This window comes from Argentina silus (assembly GCF_951799395.1).
Source record: "Argentina silus genome assembly, chromosome: 16".
Taxonomy (NCBI): Eukaryota; Metazoa; Chordata; class Actinopteri; order Argentiniformes; family Argentinidae; genus Argentina; species Argentina silus.
In genome coordinates this window covers 3595163-3619991 of record NC_139670.1, presented here as the reverse complement: position 1 = coordinate 3619991, position 24829 = coordinate 3595163, and the positions used below count along the sequence as shown (strand labels likewise).

General features: G+C 45.9%; 1 protein-coding gene across 1 annotated transcript; it reads left to right on the top strand.

Annotated features, from left to right (window-relative positions):
* The first annotated feature begins 419 nt into the window (after window positions 1-419).
* col1a1b (collagen, type I, alpha 1b) lies at window positions 420-24350 on the top strand. The gene is made up of 50 exons (XM_083687327.1): window positions 420-614; window positions 2097-2285; window positions 2799-2821; window positions 3189-3224; window positions 4154-4246; window positions 5083-5154; window positions 5748-5792; window positions 6178-6231; window positions 6690-6743; window positions 6921-6974; window positions 7461-7514; window positions 7802-7855; window positions 7972-8016; window positions 8227-8280; window positions 8853-8897; window positions 9097-9150; window positions 10203-10301; window positions 10558-10602; window positions 10726-10824; window positions 10989-11042; window positions 11348-11455; window positions 11901-11954; window positions 12286-12384; window positions 12550-12603; window positions 12808-12906; window positions 13285-13338; window positions 13658-13711; window positions 14110-14217; window positions 14503-14547; window positions 14805-14903; window positions 15312-15419; window positions 15809-15916; window positions 16155-16208; window positions 16445-16498; window positions 16686-16793; window positions 17384-17437; window positions 17607-17660; window positions 17769-17930; window positions 18091-18198; window positions 18911-19018; window positions 19205-19258; window positions 19784-19891; window positions 20160-20213; window positions 20383-20490; window positions 20773-20826; window positions 21282-21389; window positions 21551-21827; window positions 21955-22145; window positions 22503-22745; window positions 22961-24350. The coding sequence occupies exons 1-50, from the start codon at window positions 533-535 to the stop codon at window positions 23105-23107; spliced, it is 4341 nt and encodes a 1446-aa protein (XP_083543453.1). The 5' UTR covers window positions 420-532; the 3' UTR covers window positions 23108-24350.
* The last annotated feature ends 479 nt before the right edge of the window (window positions 24351-24829 follow it).

Sequence of the window (24829 nt, the reverse complement as noted above, 5' to 3'; positions counted from 1 at the left end):
ATATTGCATTTGTCAGGTGTATGCTGCACTGTCTTCAATATGGTTAAATAGCCCAACAACAAACTGATGAAAACGTGGAAAGGTCCTTGACACGTTGCCTCAAGTTGAGTGCAAGAAATTCGTTTTTTTTACCCTGAATGAAAATGTTTTGAATAAGAAAAAGCATCCATTATATCTCTCAAAGATGTGACGACATATCCGAATGAAGCAAAAACTTCGCACTAATGCTAGAACGTCCACGTTTTAACTAAAAAGTTAACTTGTTTGACGTGTTTTAAGACGGCCCCCACTGAACCAGCGAAGGAGGGACTGCAGAGCCTTGAACATGCATGTGTTCTGGTGCGCTCGGGCTCGGGACCTCCCCAAACGTTTGGCATATAAAAGCCAAGCTTACTCATTTGTTTAGGCAGTCGGGAGTTTCTGCTAGGGTCTGAATTGGAGTTACACAGACCGGACCCACTTGTATGATTGGAGTCTGAGGAAAAACAGGATTCCCCTTGCCTCAAAGAGTCTACATGTCTAATATTTAGACATGTTCAGCTTTGTGGATATTCGGTTAGCGCTGTTGCTCAGCGCAACAGTGCTTTTGGCGAGAGGTCAAGGCGAGGACGATAGTAAGTAACACTTTCACATTGATTTGAGTTTATGGGACAGTGGGACACTGCATACGCTCAAGAACTGGATAGCGCGTAAAAAGGATGCTGCGCCTTTTTTCAGTTGGGTTTGGGATGTGGCAAATGATGCCTGCTCTATATGGGACACCTGGCTTCAAGTAGTTGGCAAAAAAACACACATCGAAATGGTGTATAGCCTAATACGGTGTTTTCTGTGGGCCAAATCCCGATATATTGAAGGTGGATTTCATATTTGTTCCGCTTACATGGCTGAGCACAGGGGCGTGCAGATTCATGTTCAGTGCGTCCCCAGCTCACGCGCAATTCTATGTCCTCCGGGCAAGGGAAATTCAGCAGCTGCAGAACCTGGATGCGCAATGCGCGAGGACGTGAGGGGTCCAATTGGAACATACTGCAAATATACAAACCCCTTGAAAGCAGTATACGACCTATGTTTAAGTCAATACTTTAATTAAAAGTAGGCTAGAAAGTTTTTTTTATCACCAACTATTTTTCTTCTCAAAGAGCGTGTGCTGGGGCCTCTCATCACAATTCGTGGCTAATAATGGCGTACTGGGCTACAATAAAGAATTGCCTCTGGACTGGAATAGATTGTTAAATACTGAAAGATGAAAACATGGGCTATCTCGTCATTTTGATTGTAGATTATTGATACCTCTCCTGGGAGAAAACTTTACAAAGTTATCCCCAGTTTGCCTGGATATTACAGCGCTTCTTTGTCTTGATTTAGAATTAGAAAAAGGAGAGGGAATAGCTTTCTAAAGAGAAAATAGTTGAACCCCGACGTCGTGGAATTGTCTAGACATCAATGAATCACCGTGGCTGTATCAAGGGGCGGGTGGGCCAGAGTAATCGTTTTTTTGCGGTGTCGGAGCGCCCCTCTGTGGTAGATACTGGTATTGCAATGGCATTAATTGAGGAGTGTCATGAAGGCCTATGTCGTGCCCCACCCTATCTTTTTTTTTTATAAAGGCGTAGATACAGGAGGCCTAATTCAATTAATTTGTGAAAAACTTTTTTTTTCCACAGATGATAAAAAAATCGTTTAGCCAATCAAACCCTACTTCGGGGGCCTAGTAGGCCTAATAGACCATTTAAGAAAAGTCTTTTAGCAGTTACTGATATCTGATGGTAAAACCCACAGGAGATGGTTTTAAATATTTGTTCAGTAAGCAGGTAGCGGGGAGCGCTAAGGCTATAGTAGGAGTATTTCTGATTTGTTTTATTTGTTTTATTGGACTTTTCCAGTGGATATGACAGGTTCATTCAAATGGTTTTATCCAAGTATGCCTATCCATGTCGTCCCATACACCCGTTGTTCGGGTGATGTCATCAACTAGTTCACAGACTAAACATGGCTAAAGTATCATAGGCCTGCCCTAGATTCTTGTTTTGGCTCAGGCCAAGTTAGTGCATTGTTCTATTTCTTTCCACTTACCTTTGCTCTCCATCCATTTTCAGGCGGATACGGCAGCTGCACATTGGACGGCCAGTCCTACAATGACAAGGATGTATGGAAACCCGAGCCCTGCCAGATCTGCGTCTGCGACAGTGGAACCGTTATGTGCGACGAAGTGATTTGCGAGGATACATCTGACTGCCCCGACCCAATTATCCCCGACGGCGAATGCTGCCCCATCTGCGCTGATGGTACTTGATCTCATCATCATACCTTGTGCATTTTGTAGCATTCTGGCGCCCCCTAGTGCCACTAGCAGGCCGCAGTCCCCAATTAGGAGGACGGAGCAAATAGAGAGGAGCAACCGGCGACCAGTCCAGACTGGCTGGCTGTAATGGACACTCCGCTTGAGGAAGAGCAGCAAAGAATCGCCTTGGATATTCTTTTTTTTTATTCCGTTAATGGATTTAACCTGCTCGATGCTGGAGATGTGTGAATATGCAAATGTTCAGGCCAATTTCTCCTCGCTATCTTCTATGTAGCATTAGGCCTATAAGGCTCTGTCACTTTTCGGTGCTTTGGGTAACATACTATCGACCCCATTCATTGTGTCAACATGATAAACAGATTCATAATTTTCCCTCCTTGAGAATTGATTGCTTTTACAACTAGAAGTGGGTCTTACAACCAGAATTAGTGTTCATGTTTGATATGATTTTTAAAGGGGGTAATAACGTGATCTCTCCCTCTCATTGATTTTATAGGTCCCCAGGGACCTGAAGTTGAGGTATTTATCAAATATATATTAATTCTACTCCTAGTCACCTCTTTCCTAGTCAACTTCTTTATTCTTAGGCTGAATAGGCATACATGTGAGTGAGTAATCCATTCTCTGTATGAACTACTGCATTCATGTTCATACCGACCATGGATTAAGCTTTGACCTACACAGAACATACAGATTTAGCCTATATGTTCAGTATGATTAAAATGTCTTATTTGTTGAAGCTTTGCCATCAAGTAAAAACAGGTGAAATGCATGCTACATGTTATAGTACCTATAGGATCAGTAGAACACTCTCATGCATTGTAACAACTAAAGGAGGACTTCTACACCTAATCTTCTCTCTCTCTGTGGCTCTTCTCTCCTACAGGGACCCACCGGAGACGATGGCCCCAAGGGTGATGATGTAGGTTCCCAGTTGTATTTTTTTTCTAAATTTTTCTCAATTCCATTCAATTTAATCTGACCATTCCGGTTCTATGAGAACAACAAACAAGGCCTAGGCCTACTGGCAGATGCATTCACTGATACAACACTGGTTCAGAGATGTTTGCTTGTCAATGTACTGTACTGAACCAGCCAGTGAGAGGCTAGTAATAATCTGCTTAGTGGTCCCTATGACTTCTGTGTCATTGGCAATACCGACGTGTGTTTTATGCATTCAGAAGTACACATATTTTCTTCCCTGGTCACGTCTAAGAGAACTCTCTGTGCGGCCTTCTCTGTTTAATACACACAGTAGTACAATAGCAGACACATTACACTGCAAACAGCCGCCTATTTGTCAGCCGAGTTTCTTTAGTTGAGTGCAGAATGATCTGTGAACCCTTTTCCTACCTGTCAAAACAAGGGGTTGACATACGTGTCAGATCGGTGGTGTCTGATAGCTGTAACTCCCATTGATTATTCGATTAAATAGACTGATTTGTCATTGATAAGCCGTTGTTGCACCACACGAGAGCCACAGTCCACTTATCCCAGGTCACGATCAATTAAGTTAAGATGTAATCACATTGATTGACCCACTGACCTTTGATTGACCTTTGATCATTGCAAGGTCAAGTAACAGACCTTAATTTTGCTATGGGTCATGGGTCGCTTGGCTAGGGAGTCGTTCGCCCAGTCGCTGCTCACCATCGTACCATTCAATCAACAATTTTCTGAAATCTTGTGACAGGAAAGTAAGAAACGCTGCGACCTACTGTGCTATCCATGTTTATGAGGCGCATCATGAGGATTGGTCTGTAGTATAGTGACAATGAATAAAGTCTAGTCAGCTGTGGGTGGTGCGAAGAGTGTCTGACCAATTGTCTGTCTGTCTGTCCATCTCCATAGGGTCTTCCCGGACTTCCCGGCAACGATGGTATCCCCGGCGAGCCCGGTAGGCCTGGCCCCCCTGGCCCCCCAGGAACCCCTGGCCTTGGCGGAGTAAGTGACTTCCTGTCCAGATCGGGTGTCATCCCCTGTGTACCTCCCAGTTATCAGCCCCAGTTATCAGAATCTAATTGTGATCGACTGCAGGGTTCGAAACCTGGGTCTCCTGTGTTATAAGCTGTAAGGCTGTGTTAGCCCTCTGAGCTAAAGGCCTGGGCATTAGCTCAGTCTGCAGGTCACCCAACCACCTCTGTAACACAGGTCTATTACACCTGAGAGGAGAGATCGGTGGAGCTCTGAGCTAGATGGCCCTGCTGACTTCAGCACTGTTGGAGAGGACAGCTCCCTGGCCCTCAGCTGGAAAGCCCCAGTTATGGAGCCGATTCAGAGTCAGAGTCAGATTCAGATCTTAATTATTCATGGTCAAATCACATCTCGATGCATAGCAACACAATGGCCAATGTAAAACTGATGAACTGAACAATGTGACAACATGAGATTACATAAGAAGACCATAAAACAGTTCACATAGGACAGAATTAATGAGAGAACCATAAAAACCTGAGTCTGCTATTACAAGTGATAGTTGAGAATGTTGACTATTCCTCAACGGTAACATTCAAAGGAGTTCCGTTGTGAGGGTTTGATGTACTACATTGTTGGATTAACCATGTTACAGTATAGATTACATTACAGTATAGATTACATTACTGTATAGATTTCAATGTATAGATCAGTTTATTGTTGTTGTTGGGTCATCAACAGTAGCCTGTAATATACTGTATGGTCCTCCATTGATGTTCGAGAATACATTGATCTAAAATACTGTCTATCTAAAAAAACATGATTAGTAATCGATTAATAACGTTTTCTCCTTTCCTCTCCCTCAGAACTTCTCTCCTCAGATGTCCCAGGGTTACGGTGATAAGAAATCCGGCGGCCCCAGTATGCCTGGCCCCAGAGTAAGGCTGTCCTCCTCTCTGTTTCCTACATGGTGTCTCAGTAGTTAGGCAACATTTCCAGGCTGAACTGAAGTCAAAGTGAGAGAAGCCTCATCGTGAGGTCTGATGCTGGGTTGCACCCCCCACTCCAGTGTTGACTGTATACAGAGTACTTGATGACAACATTTCTGTTTAATATGGGCTGGAGAAATGCAGATAGTCTCCACGCTGTGGATGCATGACCTCCGTGTGTTCTAGGTGAAAGCTTCTGCTAAAAGTTTAGTTGAAGTGATCAGATCTCACAAACAGATCTTATGTACCAGGGTTGAAAGCTACGAACAAGTGTAGCTCTTGAAAGAAGCCAGGCTATAATAAGAGGTTATGCTTGAGTGTGCTTATATATGATGCTGCACAGATTTACTATTATGCTTATATGATGCTGCACAGATTTACTATTATGCTACTCCTTGGGTGAAGATTGCTCACCCTTATTGGCTACGTCTTTTTCCATTCCATCTTTCACTGTTTTGAAACATGTAGAATATCCTCACAAACATTACACATGGAGGTTCAGTTCTATTGCTCATCAACTGTTTGTTGTCTTTCTCCAACAGGGCCCAATGGGTCCTCGTGGTCCAGGCGGCGCAGTGGGCCCCTTGGTAAGTACCATCATATCATCTAGATCTCTAAGTTAGCTCCCTTTTAACTCATTTAAGTGCTACGGGTGAATAAAATCACAGAAATGATCATCATTCTAGAGTGCCAAGGGTGACTTTATTCACCAAAAATGCATAAATGTTTCATTTTGTAGCCAATCAAAGTCTTGTTGCTAGGTAAATACCACATGGAACATTTTGCACTCTAGGTGGTGAGTGTTCCGGAATAGTTGAGTAGTGAGTTAATACTGTGGGTCTATAGATATGTAGATCTCTCCTGTTGGAAAACTGTTTATTTCAGGACTGGACTTCATTGGTGAAGAGATATGTGTTGCGCTGTATGCCAGCCAGGTCACATGGTCTAATCTATACTATTCTTGTCCAATAGGGTCCTCAGGGTTCGTATGGCCACGCAGGCGAGCCTGGTGAGCCCGGAGCTACTGTGAGTAATACCAGAAATGATAACACTTCCTGTTTATGTCACACCATCTGACACACTGACACACATCTGCCAACATCAGTTCCTGTCCATGAACAGCCAACACACACACACACACACACACACACACACACACACACACACACACACACACACACACACACACATCACTGAACCCTGGCTTGTACTGGCTTACATTTATAGATGTTAGGTGTTAATGGATTTGCCTGTCAGTAGTTGGAAGGCTGATACAGCATACATACCCTGCCAGAGATGGAAGGAGAATGCATCTTCCACACATGTGTGATGTTTGGCAGCTATAACAACTGTACAGTTCATGACCTACTATTGACTACTATCATTGACCTTTGACCTTATCACACGCACACACACACACACACACACACACACACACACTCACACACACACTCATTCCTGTTCATCTGTTTCTTCTCTTTTAGGGTTCCATGGGATCTCGCGGTCCAGGTGGCCCCCCTGGCAAGAACGGAGATGATGTGAGTTATCTGTTCCCCCTCTACAACACAGTCCAATGCAATGAAGTCATTTTCCCTGCACTGCCCCACCTCCCCTTTAAGTATTCTATAATTTAATCATTGTTTCGCATTATAAGCACTGCTGTTTGAGGTCTCTTGTTCCCTGTTTTGTTAACCTCTACCATCTCTCCACCACAGGGTGAGGCTGGCAAGTCTGGTCGCCCCGGTGAGCGTGGTGCATCTGGCCCCCAGGTGAGTGGTCCTCTCCCACCACAGAGTTCAAGGGTCAGGTGTCAGGGGTCATCAGGTGCTCCACACAGCTCTGCCTGACCCTGATTCTGCCTGACCCCAAATCTAAATCCTCCACTTAGGATGATCACAGTGATTGAGTTTCTCATGAGAGCACAACTGGGTGAAATACACATGTTGATACTCATATATATGTGATGTGTGCTTGATTTAGCCTGGAATTTGGGACTATTCATTAATGGTTCCGTTATACCAGGCAAAAAAAATCAGGCACAGCTCATTTATTTGAAAGTATTGACATATGTTTTTGATCAGGTCTGGATTCTACATTATGGCTGTGTATGGATGTTTCCACTTTATGCTGATATTGCTCCACGGAGCTAATCATGAGAACAATTGTGATAGAAAACACATGTATAAAACTTTATGTTTATAACTTTCTGTCTCTGAAGAAGAGTCTCTCATAATCCTCCTCTTCCTGTCCCACAGGGCGCCCGTGGATTCCCCGGAACCCCCGGCCTTCCCGGCATCAAGGGACACAGAGTAAGTATGGAAGGATGAGATATGGAAGAGATTACACAGAGGAACAAAAGAAAATGGGACGCAACTAATCCAGCTTCCCAGTCCTTTATGACACCACAAAGACAGACCAACGTTTCAGCTGCAACAGCATTTGTACCGTCTTCAAGATATGAACCTGACCATATTCTATGGACATGACATGACATTGACATTGACATTGACATTGACGTGACGTATCCTTATGACATTGACATGACATGACATATCCTTGTAAACCTCGTAGTGATGTTCTGTGATGCTCTCCTCAGGGATACAGCGGTGCTGATGGAGCCAAGGGAGACGGTGGCCCAGCTGGCCCCAAGGTAAGAGGTCCATCTACCGATGGCCCCACCAGGGACCAATAAAGTCCATTGATTTGAGTTGAATGCAGCTCCCGTGTGTGTATGACTCACCTGCTCCTCTCTGTGTCTGTCCACAGGGAGAGGGTGGAAGCCCCGGGGAGAACGGAGCCGCTGGTGCCATGGTGAGTCTTTCTCATTGTTTCCGTCGCGTCAACCTGCTCTCATGTGCTTTATCATGTCAGAAGATAACATGTTATGTTATGTTATGTTATGTTATGTTATGTTATGTTATGTTGTGTGATAGCGCCTGTATTAGCTGCAGGGTATCTGCTGATTGCTAGTGAGTTCCTCGTCCCCTAACTGTCGTTTGCTTCCCTTCCCTCTGCTCCCAGGGTGCTCGTGGTCTGCCTGGTGAGAGAGGTCGCCCTGGTGTTGCTGGACCTTCTGTAAGTACACTAACCTACTGCACAAGAGTCGGGAGTCGGGACCACAGTCCATATTATCATCAATTGGGATATTTGGAGCATATTGTGATATTGTTCTCTTACAGACAAAAGTCTGTGAAAGTGCTTAAAAACTAACAAAAAGATATGCGCATAACTACAGGTGCAGAGTGAAAACATGTTTCAGCATTGACCGATAGTATCATATCTTCTGACATTTAAGTCATAACGTAAAATAAGAAGATTTTGATATCAGCTTGAATTACTTCTACTACCTGTGCTACTGGCCTGCCTTCACTGTCTGGTGCCATACTGGCCATATTAAAGGATCAACTCTCTCAAAATCCGCAGTACCCCCCCAGTACTGTACCTTCAGTGTTGACATATTGGCCACCTTGAAGTGACCTGTGACCCGACCGCAGATATCAACCCTAGACTGCACTAAGCTGCATGGCTGCCGTGGTTAATACCTGTCATTCCCAGAATATATATATATGTTTAGTATGTTTAATATGAATCTGTAAGTGTCTGAAACTAGAGAAGCTTTCACTGAACGTTCTCTCTCTCTCCTGCAGGGTGCCCGTGGTAACGATGGTAACAGTGGTGCTGCTGGACCCCCTGTAAGTACTCCGTTCCCCGTTCTCATTGTATATTACCATCCAGCCCAATCTACACAATTGTACAAAATGATTAATTTATTTGCTGTTGTATATGTCCACGTGTTGTGTTATCCACTAGTTAGTTAAAGCCCTCTGCCATGTCTGTCTGCATTGATCCAGAGTTGTGAATTGAACGTGTGTTTTTGTTTTACTCCTATAGGGATCCACTGGCCCATCTGGTCCCCCTGGATTCCCTGGTGGTGCTGGAGCCAAGGTCAGTCAAACCCTCCACCCCAAGCCCTCCTCCACCCCCTCCATACACATACTCCTCCCCTACAAATGGGTCAGATACACATATCAAACACTTGAAAGCGTTTGAGGTGCGCTTGATTTGGATTAATTTAGATTTAATGTCTTTTGGGACTAGTGTCGGCCCCAGGCCTGTCCTCCCCCTGCTCTATTAGAACCATGTTAAGCTCCACCAGGATCACATAGAGGCTGTGGCCACCAGGTGGCATATGAACAACACCTTACATTTACATTTACATTTACATTTACATTTACATTTACATTTACATTTACATTTGCATTTATGGCATTTAGCAGATGCCTTTATCCAAAGCGACTTACAGCAGTAAGTGAATCATCTATCCATCAGTCATCATAAGAAAAAGTCATCTATGCTAGGACCAGGGGCTATTGGCAGTCACAATGGTAGCAGAAAGGAATGCTGCCACCTCCCTCCCCTGCTGCCCTCGCCATGGTCCTGAAAACTGGCCACCTCTCTAGAGGAGAGAATGACTGGATTCCCAGGAGGAATAGAACCATCCTGTAAAACATTCACAATAACTACTTGTAAACTACTAGTCAACTATTACTCTTATATGATACAAATGAAATAAGTCTGAGTCTTCACCTCATTACCTGGCTAACTGTGTAGTCAAACAGTTATGGGCATAATCCATCGTGAACAATTGATACTAAATGCCACAGAACAGTCCAACCGCTCTGTTGATTTTCCTTCAGTAGATTGGACCGTAGCTTCAGGATTGTTGGTACTATTAGACACGTTCAGGATGACTCATACAAGCAAACAGTGATATTCATATTTGGACTTGCATTCACCTGTACACAGACAGTGAATCATTTCACAACCTACAGTACTCATGCACTTGAACACACACACACACACACACACACACACATGCACACACGCACACGCACACACACACACGCACACACGCACACACACACACACACACACACACACACACACACACACACACACACACACACATACTAATTCCTGTTCATCTGTTTCTCCAGGGAGAGGGTGGCGCTCAGGGAGGCCGTGGCAACGAGGGAGCCCAAGGATCCCGTGGAGAGCCTGGTAACCCCGGAGCCGCTGGAGGTGCTGGCCCTGCTGTGAGTCACGTTGTTCAGGCTTATCTTTGCCCTTACAGGGCCGCTTCCCCACACACAGACTACTGACAAAGTCACGTCCTGGACTTCAATGAATATTCAATAGAAAGTCTCCATTGAAAGTGTGTTGTTGTCCAGGAATGGGCTTAATCTGTGGCCGGGAAACTGCCGCATAGGGTACACTACATAATCCCTGACCTGATTAATCTCTGACCTGAAGCTAAATGACCCCTCTCTCTCCCCCTCTCTCACCAAACAGGGCAACCCCGGATCTGATGGTTCCGCTGGTGCCAAGGGAGGATCTGTAAGTATGACAAACCCTTGTGGATCTGTCAACCTGATTGATCCGTTCATCCATTGATCACAGTCTGCAGTGATACTGGTGCATCAACTGTGGTTGTGTCTGTTCCTCTTGTCTGTTCCATAGGGTGCTTCTGGTATCGCAGGTGCCCCTGGCTTCCCCGGACCCCGTGGACCCGCTGGAGCAACAGGTTCCGGTGGTGCCCCTGGCCCCAAGGGTAACAATGTGAGTACCACAGTTATTTTCAAACAAAAACCGACATATTACAACTCCTCTCCACACAATCATCAGCCGTTCTCATCCCTACCGACATACAGCATTCTAGTCCAGCACCGTGCCGTGAGGAGCGTTGTCTGATCTGACTGTTTCTGTCTGTTTTCCCCTGACAGGGTGAGATGGGTGCCCCTGGAACCAAGGGAGAGCCCGGTGCCAAAGGAGAGGGTGTAAGTGTGCAGCAGTTACATACGACACTGTTTACCATCAACTATGGAGACACAATCTTGCACAATATTTTACATGCATCTTACGATAACATTAATGCATATTGTAATAGTAATGTAATAACATGGATTCATCTAGGCAGTATTACAGTGGCAGTATTGCTGTTGCTTGTCCAGACTTGCACATCTGTGTCTATTGTGTCTGAAGGTGTCGGTCACTAGACAGGTGACTAGTGTAGGGGTCTACAGCAGGTCTGACCTGGTTCTGTCCCCTCCCCTCCCCTCCCCTCTCTTCTCTCCACCCCCAGGGTCCAGTTGGTATGCAGGGACCCGCCGGGCCAGGAGGCGAGGAGGGAAAGAGAGGTGCACGTGGAGAGCCCGGTGGTGCTGGAGGTCGTGGTGCCCCCGGCGAGCGTGTAAGTACCCCAGCCTGTCCCTTCTGTGTGTACCCCCTCCCCCCCACCACCACCACCACCCTCACACTCCTTATCAGACACCTTCAATCTCCCCCATACCTTTTTTGACCACCCCCCCCCCCCACACACACACACACACACACACACACTCATCTTAAGATCACAATACCTTTCCATGCGATGATAAATCAGCTACTCAGTTCTTATTTTGAATATGAAAAACCATTCAACCATCAGATGACCTTAATCCAGCCTAGAGTTAATGTGTAGGATCTTAAAACCCATCTATCTGTATGCTGATGATATATTCCCATTGGACTCTGTATGCTGTATGATACATTCCCATTGGACTCTGTATGCTGTTTGTCAGTAAAGCCCTGTGCTGCTTAGATATCCCATAATATGTACTCTACTGTAACATGTCTGTGTATGTTTCCTCCATTAGGGTGCCCCTGGTAACCGTGGTTTCCCTGGCTCTGATGGAGCTGCTGGTGGTAAGGTGAGTGGACAACGGAATCGTAACGTTCAACGGACGTCATACCTGGACGCAGCTCCCTACGAAGTCATTCTAATGTCGTAGACAAACATTATCTCTCGATGAACATTGACACAGCATCTGAATTAAGGGCTCTATGGAGTCATACAGGCAGTCACACTGCATTGTAAGCTTAGTAGTTTAGCGTAACATTACGTTGTACATATAGCCTCACATTTAGAACGAAATATCCGTTGAATGGCTTTATGATGATAATCGGATTCCAAGCATGGCATCGTGGGTCTACATCAGCGGTCTCACCCACCTCCCCTCCCTCCCTCCCCTCCTGTGATAGGGCGGCCCTGGTGAGCGTGGGGCTAACGGTGCACTGGGACCTCAGGGAGCTATTGGTGAGGCTGGTCGCCCTGGCGAGCCTGGCATGCCCGGATCCAAGGTGAGTGTTACCTGTTCACCCCTCACCCTTGTGTATGGTTAGCCTTGAGTATTGTGTATTCATAGATAGAATCTGATGTGTGTTCATCTGTCTCCCTACCCAGTAGGACTGGAGTAGCAGTAGTAGTACAGTGCTCTTATGTATGCTGTTCTCTCCCTGCCCTAGGGAATGACAGGTAGCCCTGGCAGCCCCGGCCCCGATGGCAAAGCTGGACCCGCTGTAAGTACTAATAGATACATAACGTACAAAACCAATACTCACTCCATAAACTGTATGTGGACGTCACTGAGAGGATGTGACAACTTTTAACTTTCAAAAACAATGACTTTGTTCAAAAAGAAAAGAAAGGGGCCTGCATATTTCCATGATTCATTAAGGCACATTCTCAAAATAACGTCTCCAATCCCGTTCCTCTCTTCTCAGGGTGTGGCTGGACATGATGGGCGCTCCGGACCCCCAGGCCCCTCTGGAAGCAGAGGTCAGCCCGGAGTCATGGGATTCCCTGGACCCAGGGGAGCCAATGTGAGGGCAGACGCTACCTCTCTGTGTGACATCACTGAAGCGATATATTCTAGTTCTATATTCTAGTTCTATACTCTAGTTATAATCTAATAGTTTGTCCTATTCATCCTCCTTTGGTTTAGTCTGTAACATCCATACACACACACACACACCCTCTAATGGTTAGGGTTAGGGTTAGGGTTAGGGTTAGGGTTAGGGTTAGAACCACTAATGCTTGCCCATTGGTTTGTGTTTCATACACCTTTATAGAAAGCAGTATTTCACATACTGTATAATGTCACGTTATTGGTAGGAGTGGATCTGTCCAGTTGTGACAAACTTCATCACGTACTGGACTCCTGAGTGTAAACATGGCCGCTGTTTTTGTCTCCTTTCTAGGGTGAGGGTGGCAAGCCTGGCGAGAGAGGTTTGGACGGAGCTGCTGGTTCTGTTGTAAGTACTTCATTCATTTCAACAGACAGAAGAAAACATGTAGCAATCCTCACAGCCTTGACAGACAGATCATTATTGCATAGCACCATGCTAGGTGCACAGCATTCTGCTACAACCACCATCCATCAATTCATCAAGTCATTATCGATGATGAGTCAGCTCTATTTACAAGAGACTCATGCAGGGTGTACTGTATCCATGCACATGTTCTGTAGAGACTAGATCATTGATCCAGTCAAATAGGATGCAGTATTTCTCTATAGGCCACTGTGTGGATTGTTGTGTTTTCTAACGGCGGAAATGTTTTGTTCCCATCTAGGGCGCCGCTGGCAAAGATGGTGATGTTGGCGCCCCTGGACCTTCCGGCCCTGCTGTATGTATTACCAGTAATAGTAATACGCTTTTGAATTGATATGATGGTGCGCTAATCATGAAGAATGGATCAGTATACCATCATTTTCACATCATCATATGATGTTGTGTATGTGTAACACTTTGTGTAGCCATTGTGTTGTAGTCATAATAACAATAAGCTTGTATTTATATAGCACCTTTCATACATAAGAATGCAGCTCAAAGTGCTGTACAATATTGCACAAAAGAAAGAAAAAAGGAACAGATTAAAAAAAACGAGAACAACCAAAACATCAGCAGAGTGCTGTACAATACGGTGCAAGAGGAGATTAAAAACAAACACAACTATAACATCATTAATCAACACAATAAAAGCAGCATCACTCAATCTCTGTCCCTCTTCTTCTCTTGTTCTAGGGAGGCAGCGGAGATAAGGGAGATGGAGGACCTGTTGGTCCTCCTGGATTCCAGGGACTTCCTGGTCCCCAGGGCAGCACTGGAGAGACTGGCAAGCCCGGTGACCAGGTAAGAACTGAGATTCACTCTGATGTTATTTATTTATGAATTGCATGTATTCATTGTGTGAATTCACCCCTCAGTTGTTTCTTAACCAGTAACCCTTTATGTGATTGATGTATAAGACAAACACAGTTCCAGTACAGACTTAACTCCAATGTAAAGGTTTACAGTAACAATGATTTTTTTATTTTTTTTAAATGTGCCGCTCACGTGATTATTCACTGTTGATGATAATTGCGGCCCTGTTGTTGTATTCTAATGTGTTCCTCTCCTCTCCTCCCTCCCACCCAGGGTTTAGCTGGTGAGCTCGGTGCTCCCGGTGTGTCTGGGTCCAGAGTAAGTACAACCACAGCTCTTCTGGATGTGAAACCCACAGTCTAGCATCTTGGCCATCCACTTTATCTGACTTAGATCACTTTTGTTAAGACTGACTAGCTTCATACCCAAACAGGTTAGACTGCCTTCCCCCAGGCTAAATGAGACCTAAGCCCATAAGCTGCCACCTAAACCCTCTGCTTTAGGACTCCATTCACTCCAGAGCTGATGGTTAATAGCTGTGCTCCCCCCTTCCCTCTCTCCCTCTCCTCCCCCAGGGTGACAGAGGCTTCCCTGGCGAGCGTGGTGCCACTGGACCTGCTGGTCTTACTGGATCCCGTGGTTCTCCTGGCTCTGCTGGTAACGATGGTGCTAAGGTAAGATGGACAGAACCACTCTCCCACACACACACACACACACACACATGCACACACACGCACACACACACGCACACACACGATGTGAAGACTGAGGATCTGGTTAGATACGGAATTTGACTTTTGGATATCGGTACCTTTCCATATGTTGATCTGTCTATGGAGTAACCACTGTTTGTTAGTACAATGAACATGGATGTTGATGTGATTTGTTACCCCACATGGGCAAATGCACTTGAAATTAATCTCCCCTCTACCCTCTCCCCTCCCCTCTACCCTCTCCCCTCCCCTCTACCCTCTACCCTCTCCCCTCCCCTCTCCCCTCCACCCTCTCCTCTCCTCCCTCCCCTCTCCCCCCTCTCCCCTCTCTCTCCCCTCTCGTCTTCCTCTACCCCTGTGTCTCTACAGGGTGAGGGTGGACTTGGCGGTGCTCCTGGTGGTCAGGGAGCCCCAGGTCTGCAGGGCATGCCCGGTGAGCGTGGATCTAGTGGTCTGCCCGGTCTGAAGGGAGATACAGTGAGTGTCTGACTTCATCATCATACACATCTACAATCAATCAATACATCAATCAATCAATCAATCAATCAATCAATCAATCAATCAATCAATCAATCAACCAGGTCTGGTTGACTTGACGACTGTAAACAGTGTCACCGAGTTACAATAACCACAGGATTTAGGACAGTAGTAAACTGTGTCACTGTGGCAACTGTGGTCAGCAACATCCATTTTAGTTTACGGGGGGAAAAAAATAGAAACAAACACATCAAGCCAGATAACAATCAAATCATGATTGAAATAGGATGTAATACACATTCATTGGTTTATCAGACCAGTTGCTTTTAGGTGGTCAGTCTGTGGTTGTGGATGTACGTGCGCTGATGTGGTGCTCTCTCTCTCTTCAGGGTGATGGCGGTCCCAAGGGTGCAGAAGGTGCCGCAGGAAAAGATGGCGTCCGTGGAATGACCGGCAACATCGGGTCCCCTGGACCCTCTGGTGCTCCTGGTGAGAAGGTAAGAGGAAAAACCCTTTGAAATGAATCCCAGTATGAACGTATGTACAGTACATAAACAGTATTACTTTGAATGAATTGTAAATATATCATGTATAGTATATTTATTGTATATAATATATGATATAGTATTATTATTGTATAGTTCAAACCTCTTCCTCCTCCCCCTCCTCCTCTTCCCTCTCCCTCCTCCCCCTCCTCCTCTCCTCTCTTCCTCCTCCTCTCCTCTCTCCCTTAAGGGTGAGGGTGGCCCCTCCGGCCCAGCTGGACCCTCCGGTGGTCGCGGTGCCCCTGTGAGTAACCTCTGATCGCATGATACACACAATTGATCACATGATACACACAATTGACCACATGATACACACAATTGATCACATGATACACAATATGTGTGTATCTATGTGCTTGTAGATACTTGTAGAAAGTATTTAAGTAGAAACTAGTTAATAACTTAAAACACTAGAGGATTGTGGGTGTTGTCAACTAGCCGACCTCTGACCCTCTGTATCTTCTGCCATAACCCCACCAGGGTGAGCGTGGTGAGTCTGGTGCCCCCGGACCTGCTGGATTTGCCGGACCCCCTGTGAGTATGACCTCCCAGTATAAAACAGTTCCACTCAAGATTAATATTGTGATCATATGCAAAGCTTTGTTAAATGTTGAATGGTGGGTGTGTGTGTGTGTGTGTGTATATATATATATATGTCAGAATCCCATATCCAGTCCTGACCAATGCCGTCCTCTCTTCCTCTTCCTCTTCCCCACCCCAGGGTGCTGATGGTCAGCCTGGTGCTAAGGGAGAGTCTGGTGACTCTGGACCCAAGGGAGATGCTGGTGCCCCTGGACCCGGTGGAGTCGCTGGTGCTCCTGGACCTCAGGTACACGTCTAAGACCAAGTCAGCTCTCGACTCCTCCACCCCCGTCCAGATATCCATTACATCCAAGGAGAAACGCTGATAAGAACATCTTCCCTTTCGCTATTTGTCACTTCACAAAGACACTGCACAGGTCGTGTTAATCTTATAGGAGCACATAACTTAAAAACCTAAAAAGTGAATTGCCTACAGCCACTATTGTCAAAGTGGGATACGCGTACCCCGGGGGTACGTGGATCGATCTAGGGGGTACGCGAAATAAATCTGTGATTTACCTTCCCAAACAGTCCTGTTGAATAGCCAACTGCAGTCTCAGTACCAAAAATAAATGCATGCACCCTATCCAACAGAATAATATTATCACAATGTCTAATATGTAAGGGATAATGTTCATAGAATATCAATTATGCTACAAAGTAACCGACAGGCTGTACATGACTATTAAAAGTTTAGGAACCACTGGCCTACAGTATGAAAGTGAGTCAAATAGTCTCCCACCGTAGGGTGAAGGATGAGACGTAGGCTTCTCCTGACTGAGGTGTGTCTTGTGCCGTGTGTATTTATGTGCTTCTAACTGAGGTCTGCGTTCACAGGGTCCCGCTGGTAACTCTGGACCTAAGGGAGCTCGTGGTGGTGCTGGACCCCCTGTAAGTACACCCTCCTACCATCAGCAGCTTCAGGCCCCCAGATCCACACAAACAGGCTCTTTTATAGAGTTGTGTATAACGGTGTCAGTGTGTGTGTTGAGGGTGTGGACATGGATCATGGATGAGGCCTAGAGAGTGACCAGTGTGTCTCCCTGTGTTCATTCTGTAGGGTGCTACTGGTTTCCCTGGTGCTGCTGGTAGAGTTGGTCCCCCCGGCAACGCTGTAAGTCACACGCACACACACACACGCACACACACACGCACACACTTATGTCCTCCAAAACAGAGCCCCACCATTAACAACCACCATCCTCTCCTGACTGTGTTACAGGGAGTCTCTGGACCCCCAGGAGGCCCCGGCCCCACTGGCAAGGAGGGACAGAGAGGTTCTCGTGGTGAGACCGGCGTTGCTGGTCGCCCTGGTGAGGTCGGAGCTGCTGGACTCCCAGGAGCTCCTGGGCTGAAGGGATCCGTTGGTTCCGATGGCCCCGCTGTAAGTAGCCCCCTCCCACCAGCACATCTCCGCACCCAAACCCTTCACTGTAGTTGCAGTACAAGTAAAAAAAAAAATGTTAAAAAAAAAAGATTGAATTGCCCTTTAATGGAATCTAATGCCAGGTTAATGCTTATAATGAACCCTCTCTTGTCTCTAGGGTGCTCCTGGAACTCTAGGCCCTAAGGGTATTGAAGGAGGCCGTGGTATTACTGGTCTGTCTGGACCAAGGGGAGAGCGCGGTCTCACTGGTGCCCGCGGAGAAGGAGTAAGTGTCTCCCCTTCCAACACAAACCCCCTTAAAACACAACTGTCCTCCATAACGGACACACAAGTCACCCAATCAAAGGCTCCAAACGTTTGAAGAAGCTAATGAATGAAAAGTTTGATATACATTTATGTATACATACAGTATACACATACAGTATATGACAGTGTACAAAAGCTTATGAATACAATGAGCGAATACAGTGATAAACTAAATATGGTGTATAGGATGTGCAGTTAGAGACAGTCAGACACACCCTGTGATCTAGATCCCTTGTTAGACAGAACACACCCTGTGATCTAGATCCCCTTGTTAGACAGAATACACCCACAGACACTTGTCCTATCCTAGCCTGGATTAGGATTACAACTCAACACAGCTCTCTTTAACATAGCATAACATAGCTCTCTTTACAGTAGAAAAGGATCCGATCCTTGTCAAAGCCCCTCGTCTTCAGCCACAGATTTTTTATTTTATTTTTAAAATATGTTTTTAGGGCATTTCTGCTTTATGGGAATAGAGACAGTAGAGATTGACAGGAAGGACGGGTGAGAGAGAGGAGGGATGACATGCAAGATAGATCGAGGGTCGGAATCGAACGAGGAACCTTGCGATTACGTGGTAAGCGCATTAGTGTGCTACGCCACTAAGCGCCCCCAACCTCCGATTATTGACCTCAGAATATTGACCTGTGACCCTTATCCTTCGTCAGGGCAATCCCGGTAAGCAGGGAGGTATTGGTAATTCAGGCGAGCGTGGACTCCCCGGACCCGGTGGACCCCCTGGTCTGTCTGGAGCCCCTGGTGAGGCTGGTCGTGAGGTAAGAGGGTCTTTCTGAATTCCATCCCCCACACTAGCATTAGCATGACGGCAGCTAACTCTGTCACCGGTCATCTATACATGCATGTTAGCGTCAGCGTTGTTCATCGCTATATTTGATGTAGATGATCTCCTCTGTTTGCTCAATAGTGACATATGATGACTGTCCTCTTTGTCCACCCTACAGGGATCTCAAGGTCATGATGGTGCTGCTGGCCGCGATGGCATTGCAGGCCCCAAGGTAAGTCTCCCTGTGCCACAGGGGTCAAACTCATTCCATGGCAGGCTTTTGGTTTTTCCTTTCAATTAAGACCTTGTCAACCAGGTGAGGGGAGTTCCATACTAATTAGTGACCTTAATTCATCAATCAAGTAGATGGGAAGAGCAAAAACCCGTAGAGTTTGACACCTGTGCCCTATGCTGTCAGATCTAGCTGCCATACAGCTCTCTATCGCCACTCGGTGGCAAGCAGTGATGTTGACTGATAGATATGAGTAGATTTCCTGTCAAATGATATACAGTATATCTACATTGTTGTCCCCATGGTTGTCCCCAGGCGACATTAACCCCTTCATGACTCGTCCGTCTGTGTTGTCATTGTAGTACATGTCAGCATTATCTGTCTCATGATGCACTGTGACATACACTCACATTTTGTCCTCCTTTGTGTGTGTGTGTGTGTGTGTGTGCGCGTGTGTGTGTGTGTGTGTGTGTGTGTGTGTGTGCGTGTGTGTGCGCGCGCGCGCGCGTGTGTGTGTGTGTGTAGGGAGACCGTGGAGAGTCTGGTAACGCTGGTTCTCCTGGTGCCCCTGGTACTCCCGGTGCCCCAGGCCACATGGGACCCTCAGGAAAGTCTGGTGATCGTGGAGAGGCTGTAAGTGATTAGTGCCTCTAGGGCCAACTCTTCCACCTCTGGACTGACAGACAGTCGTTGTAGTACAGTCACAGTAGCTAGGAGTAACTCTGATGTGTTTTTGTTTTGTTGTATTGATTTACAATTGATTTACAATTGATTTACAATTGATTTAGTTTTTTTTTTTTCATGTATTGCAATATGCACCTGACTAAACTAACCATGTCTCTCTCTCTCTCTCTCTCTCTCTCTCTCTCTCTCTCTCTCTCTCTCTCTCTCTCCCTCTCAGGGCCCTGCTGGTGCTGCTGGTTCTGGAGGTCCCGCTGGCGTCCGTGGTCCTGCTGTACGTTTACCATTATTCTCTCCATCATTATTCTCTCCATCATTATTCTCTCCATCATTATTCTCTCCATTCATAAACCTCTTGAGGGGTCAAACAGTAACACCCTTGACACATATCTGGCCCTCCTGGTGACCTCCTGGTGACCTTCCGTTGACCTGTGTGTTTGTAGGGTCCCGCTGGTGGTCGTGGTGACAAGGGAGAGGCTGGAGAAGCAGGAGATAGAGGACACAAGGGACACAGAGGATTCACTGGCATGCATGGTCTCCCCGGACCTCATGTGAGTACAATCAGACCAGAAGAAGAACCACTCATATCTCGTGACATATCTTCTCTATATATATATATATTCATATCTGAATCATATCATATATCTTACGATAACCATTAAAACTCTTGTCTAATCAAATGCATGCTCTGTTACCGCTCAATGCATGTACAATATTGTTTTAGTGTCTACTGGCATTTTTGTGGACAGCTTCTTTAGCTTGAAATGACTCGGTACACTCATCATCATAAATATAGATGTGATGTTTGATTTATTTCATGTTTCTGCATCTAGGGACCCTCTGGAGAGCAAGGACCTGCTGGTTCTTCCGGACCTGCTGGACCCAGAGTGAGTTTGCGTTCTGTTGCAACAACATCCACGTAACGACCGTACTACGCAGGGCCATGAGTTTTCCTGACCACATGACCTCCTGTCATCTATTTTTACCACCAGTTTTTCCTGGTTAGGTCACATGGTCAGGAAAAAAACATGGCTCTATTGATATTGCAGTACATCACTGTACTGAATGGTTGACAACATACTGTCATTGAAATCAAGACTCCAAATCAATAATAATAATAATAATAATAATAATAATGCACGGTATATGTACAAGTCTGATAAACACTACAGTGTTCATATGGTATTCAACAAGGAGTGCAACAGTTGCATATTTTTTTACTCTGTTACATCTGAACATTGTTGATAGTCTGGGTTTTCTGACTGTGACAGTGCAATAGAATGACTGTTAGAATGACTGTTCATGGACCTAAATGAGTGGTTTTAATGTTTCCCTCCTACAGGGACCTTCTGGTAACTCTGGTTCCGCTGGCAAAGATGGCATGAACGGTCTCCCTGGACCCATCGGACCCCCCGGACCCCGTGGTCGCAATGGAGAGATGGGACCCTCTGTAAGTCTCACTTTGAGCTCCACTCCCTCATCCTCAACACACACCCACACACACACACACAGCCACCCCACCCCCCCCCCCCCCACACACACACACACACACTTAAGAGCCTCAGTTCCTAACCACCCCCATCTCATCCTCCTCCCCTCCCTCCCTCCCAGGGTGCTCCTGGTATCCCTGGACCCCCCGGCCCCCCCGGCCAAGCCGGCCCCGGAGTGGACATAATCGCCCCCCGTCAGCAGGAGAAGGGCCCCGACCCACTCCGCAGCTACCGCGCCGACGACGCCAACGTGATGCGCGACCGCGACATGGAGGTCGATGTCACCCTCAAGAGCCTGAGCCAGAAGATCGAGAACCTGCGCAGTCCTGAGGGAACCCAGAAGAACCCCGCCCGCATGTGCCGTGACCTCCGGATGTGCCACCCAGAGTGGAAGAGCGGTCAGTGTCATCCACATTTCACCATCAATCATCCACATTTCACCATCAATCATCCTCATCTCATCATCATCACATTTCACCTCCCCTCTTCATGTCTCATCCTCTGCTCTGTCCTCTCCTCCCACAGGCCAGTACTTTGTGGATCCCAACCAGGGCTCTCGTCTGGACGCCATCAAGGTCTACTGCAACATGGAGACCGGCGAGACCTGCGTGTCCCCATCCCAGACCAACATCCCCATGAAGAACTGGTACACCAGCAAGAACATCAGAGAGAAGAAGCACATCTGGTTCGGAGAGTCCATGACCGGTGGATTCCAGGTGAGACTCCTGGGGAAAGTAGTTGCTGTTAGAATTGAGGGCGTTCGAAATAGCATAGTGTAGGACATTCTGTATTAACATATGTAGTAGGGATATGGGATATAATCAAATTGATGCATATAGTAACTGTCAAATCCTGATTGTATTCACTATTTTCACTTGCTGGGGTAATTCCGCTGCAGATTCTGGTTTAATGCATGCATTCCATACAACTATATAATGACAGGCCATTACAAATGATGGAGCGGTATCCTAGCAATAATCAGTGTAGATCACGTTTTCAGTTACACCTCAGTTGCCTTTGACTGCACTGACAACCCCACTCCTCCCCCCCCCCCCCCCCCCATACACACACAGTTCCAGTATGGCACCGATGGGGCTGACCCAGAGGACGTCAACATCCAGATGGCCTTCATGCGTCTGATGTCCAACGAGGCATCCCAGAACGTCACCTACCACTGCAAGAACAGCATCGCCTACATGGACGAGGCCTCTGGCAACCTGAAGAAGGCCGTGCTGCTCCAGGGATCCAACGAGATCGAGATCAGAGCCGAGGGCAACAGCCGCTTCACATACACCGTCACCGAGGATGGCTGCACGGTGAGACTCCCCCTCTCTCTCTCTCCTACTCCATCTCTCTCCCTCTCGCTCTCTCTTTCTCTTCTACTCTCTCTCTCTCTTTCTCTCTCGCAGTGGTTGTTATTGTATCAATCACCAGGCACCAGTATTGTTTTCTAACCACGGCTATCCCCCCCCCCCTCTCCCCCCCCCCCCCCTCTCTCTCCCTCTCTCTTTCTCTCTCTCTCTCTTTACAGTCACACACTGGCACATGGGGCAAGACAGTCATCGATTACAAAACATCAAAAACCTCCCGCCTGCCCATCATTGACATCGCTCCTATGGACGTTGGTGCACCTGATCAGGAGTTTGGCATCGAAGTTGGCCCCGTTTGCTTCTTGTAAAAAAACAGAAATCTGGACATGAATTTGTTTTTTTTCTAGCAGTCATCTCTCAATCTCTTTTGCAAACCTGTGCATTCAAAACTCATTTGGCGGCCATCGATCCACATGCTTAAATCTACGCCCCTGAAGATGGTGTTTGCGTGTTTTTTTTCGATTCGGAGAAACATGTTTTTCTGGGACTGCTACTTCAACCAAAACCTACAACCTAAGGACACTTAAAAAAAGAATCTTTTGTTTCCACTGGCAACAAGAAAATAATATATGCTTTTTAAGTGTAAAATCCCCCCTGGAGTTTGAAAAAGAGAAAGAAAAAAAAAGAACACACTATGAAACACAGGTGACTTTTGACCACTGCGGAAGGACAATGAAAGCAAAAATGCTATGTACCATTTTCTGGTGTTAAATAAATCTTACAAACGACGGTGAAGTGTCTTCTTGTTCTAAATTCATGAGAAAGAAAAAAACACCTGAAAGTTGCTCTTAAGAAGTAATTCGTGGATTCCTAGCAATAAAAAAGAGCTCACCTTCATTTTGATACCTTAATGGCTACCTCAGTATACTGTATAGAAGTCGATGTCACCCTCAAATTTTTCATAACTCAAGGGTATATTTTACACTGCAAGAGTATCATTGAAAAGAAACAAGGTGCTATTGTCAACTCTTGAGGTCCAGTTTGTGGTGTTTAATACTGATAGAGAAGTGTTTTTTTCCTTGTCATTAGTTATTGCCACTAATGCCTAAATACCGGATCTTTGGTGCTACTAACTAAAACCAACTTATGTCTTGTTGTCAATGCAGTGCAATTGTTTTCTTTACTAAAGTGTTGGTTCGATAACTGGGTTCCTCTGAAAGGTGCTTACTGTGGATAAAACGCATGCAATCATGTCTGGTGTAGATTAAGCAAGTGGATTTGTGCTCCTAGTTGTCATTTAATTTTCCATCTACTTTCCACCTGTTGTTGACTGTTGTTTTACCCTCATGTCTGTTCTGCCCCTGTGGATGTTCCCCCCTTCACTAAACAGCACACACCCTCCCGATCCTGTTGTTTTTGTTTTGTTTGTTTACATTCCTTTTTTAGCAAAGGGTTTCTAAAAAAAGAAGAGTAAAAAATTTAAATTGATGCAGACACACTTTCATGGTTTTAAACGAGAGAATCTGTACTTATTTTGTACATGTATAATAAATCAAGATGTTTTTAATTATTTTGGATGCTGAAATAAAGCATGTAAAGTGGTCTACTCAATGTTTGACATGTCACCTTCATCACACACAACTGCCAAATCAAGCCTGTGTAGCAGAGGTGGTTAGAAACCATGCTCTCCTGATGAGGTAACCCTACCTGAGACATGTAAACTAAAGTGTCGCCCTTAGACGTTGAGGATGTCCTCTTGGCCTAATGGTAGATGCTTGTGTCCTCCATGCATTGTAGGAGACCTGGGTTTGAACCCCAGCTTTCACATCTGCATGAAGCAACCTAGTGAATTAAATATTAAATAAACAAAACGTTAAATCTTTTATACATCAATTGGGCAGTTGGTAAACTAATGTCCCAAATATAACTTATAGAATAAAGAAAATACTGTACTAAATCCTATCTTTGGAAGCATTAATATTGACGTGTTAATATCCATTCTTACTAAGGCCTTACTAGGGTAAGGATATCCATTCTTACTAGGGCCTTACTAGGGTAAGAATACCCATTCTTACTAGGGCCTTACTAGG

Excerpts from the sequence above, each read along its gene's own strand:
- col1a1b (XM_083687327.1), top strand. The coding sequence starts at position 533 with ATGTTCAGCTTTGTGGATATTCGGTTAGCGCTGTTGCTCAGCGCAACA. Across the intron at positions 10,302-10,557 it reads CTGGAGGTGCTGGCCCTGCT|GGCAACCCCGGATCTGATGG; the intron begins GTGAGTCACGTT and ends CTCACCAAACAG. Across the intron at positions 10,825-10,988 it reads CTGGCCCCAAGGGTAACAAT|GGTGAGATGGGTGCCCCTGG; the intron begins GTGAGTACCACA and ends TTCCCCTGACAG.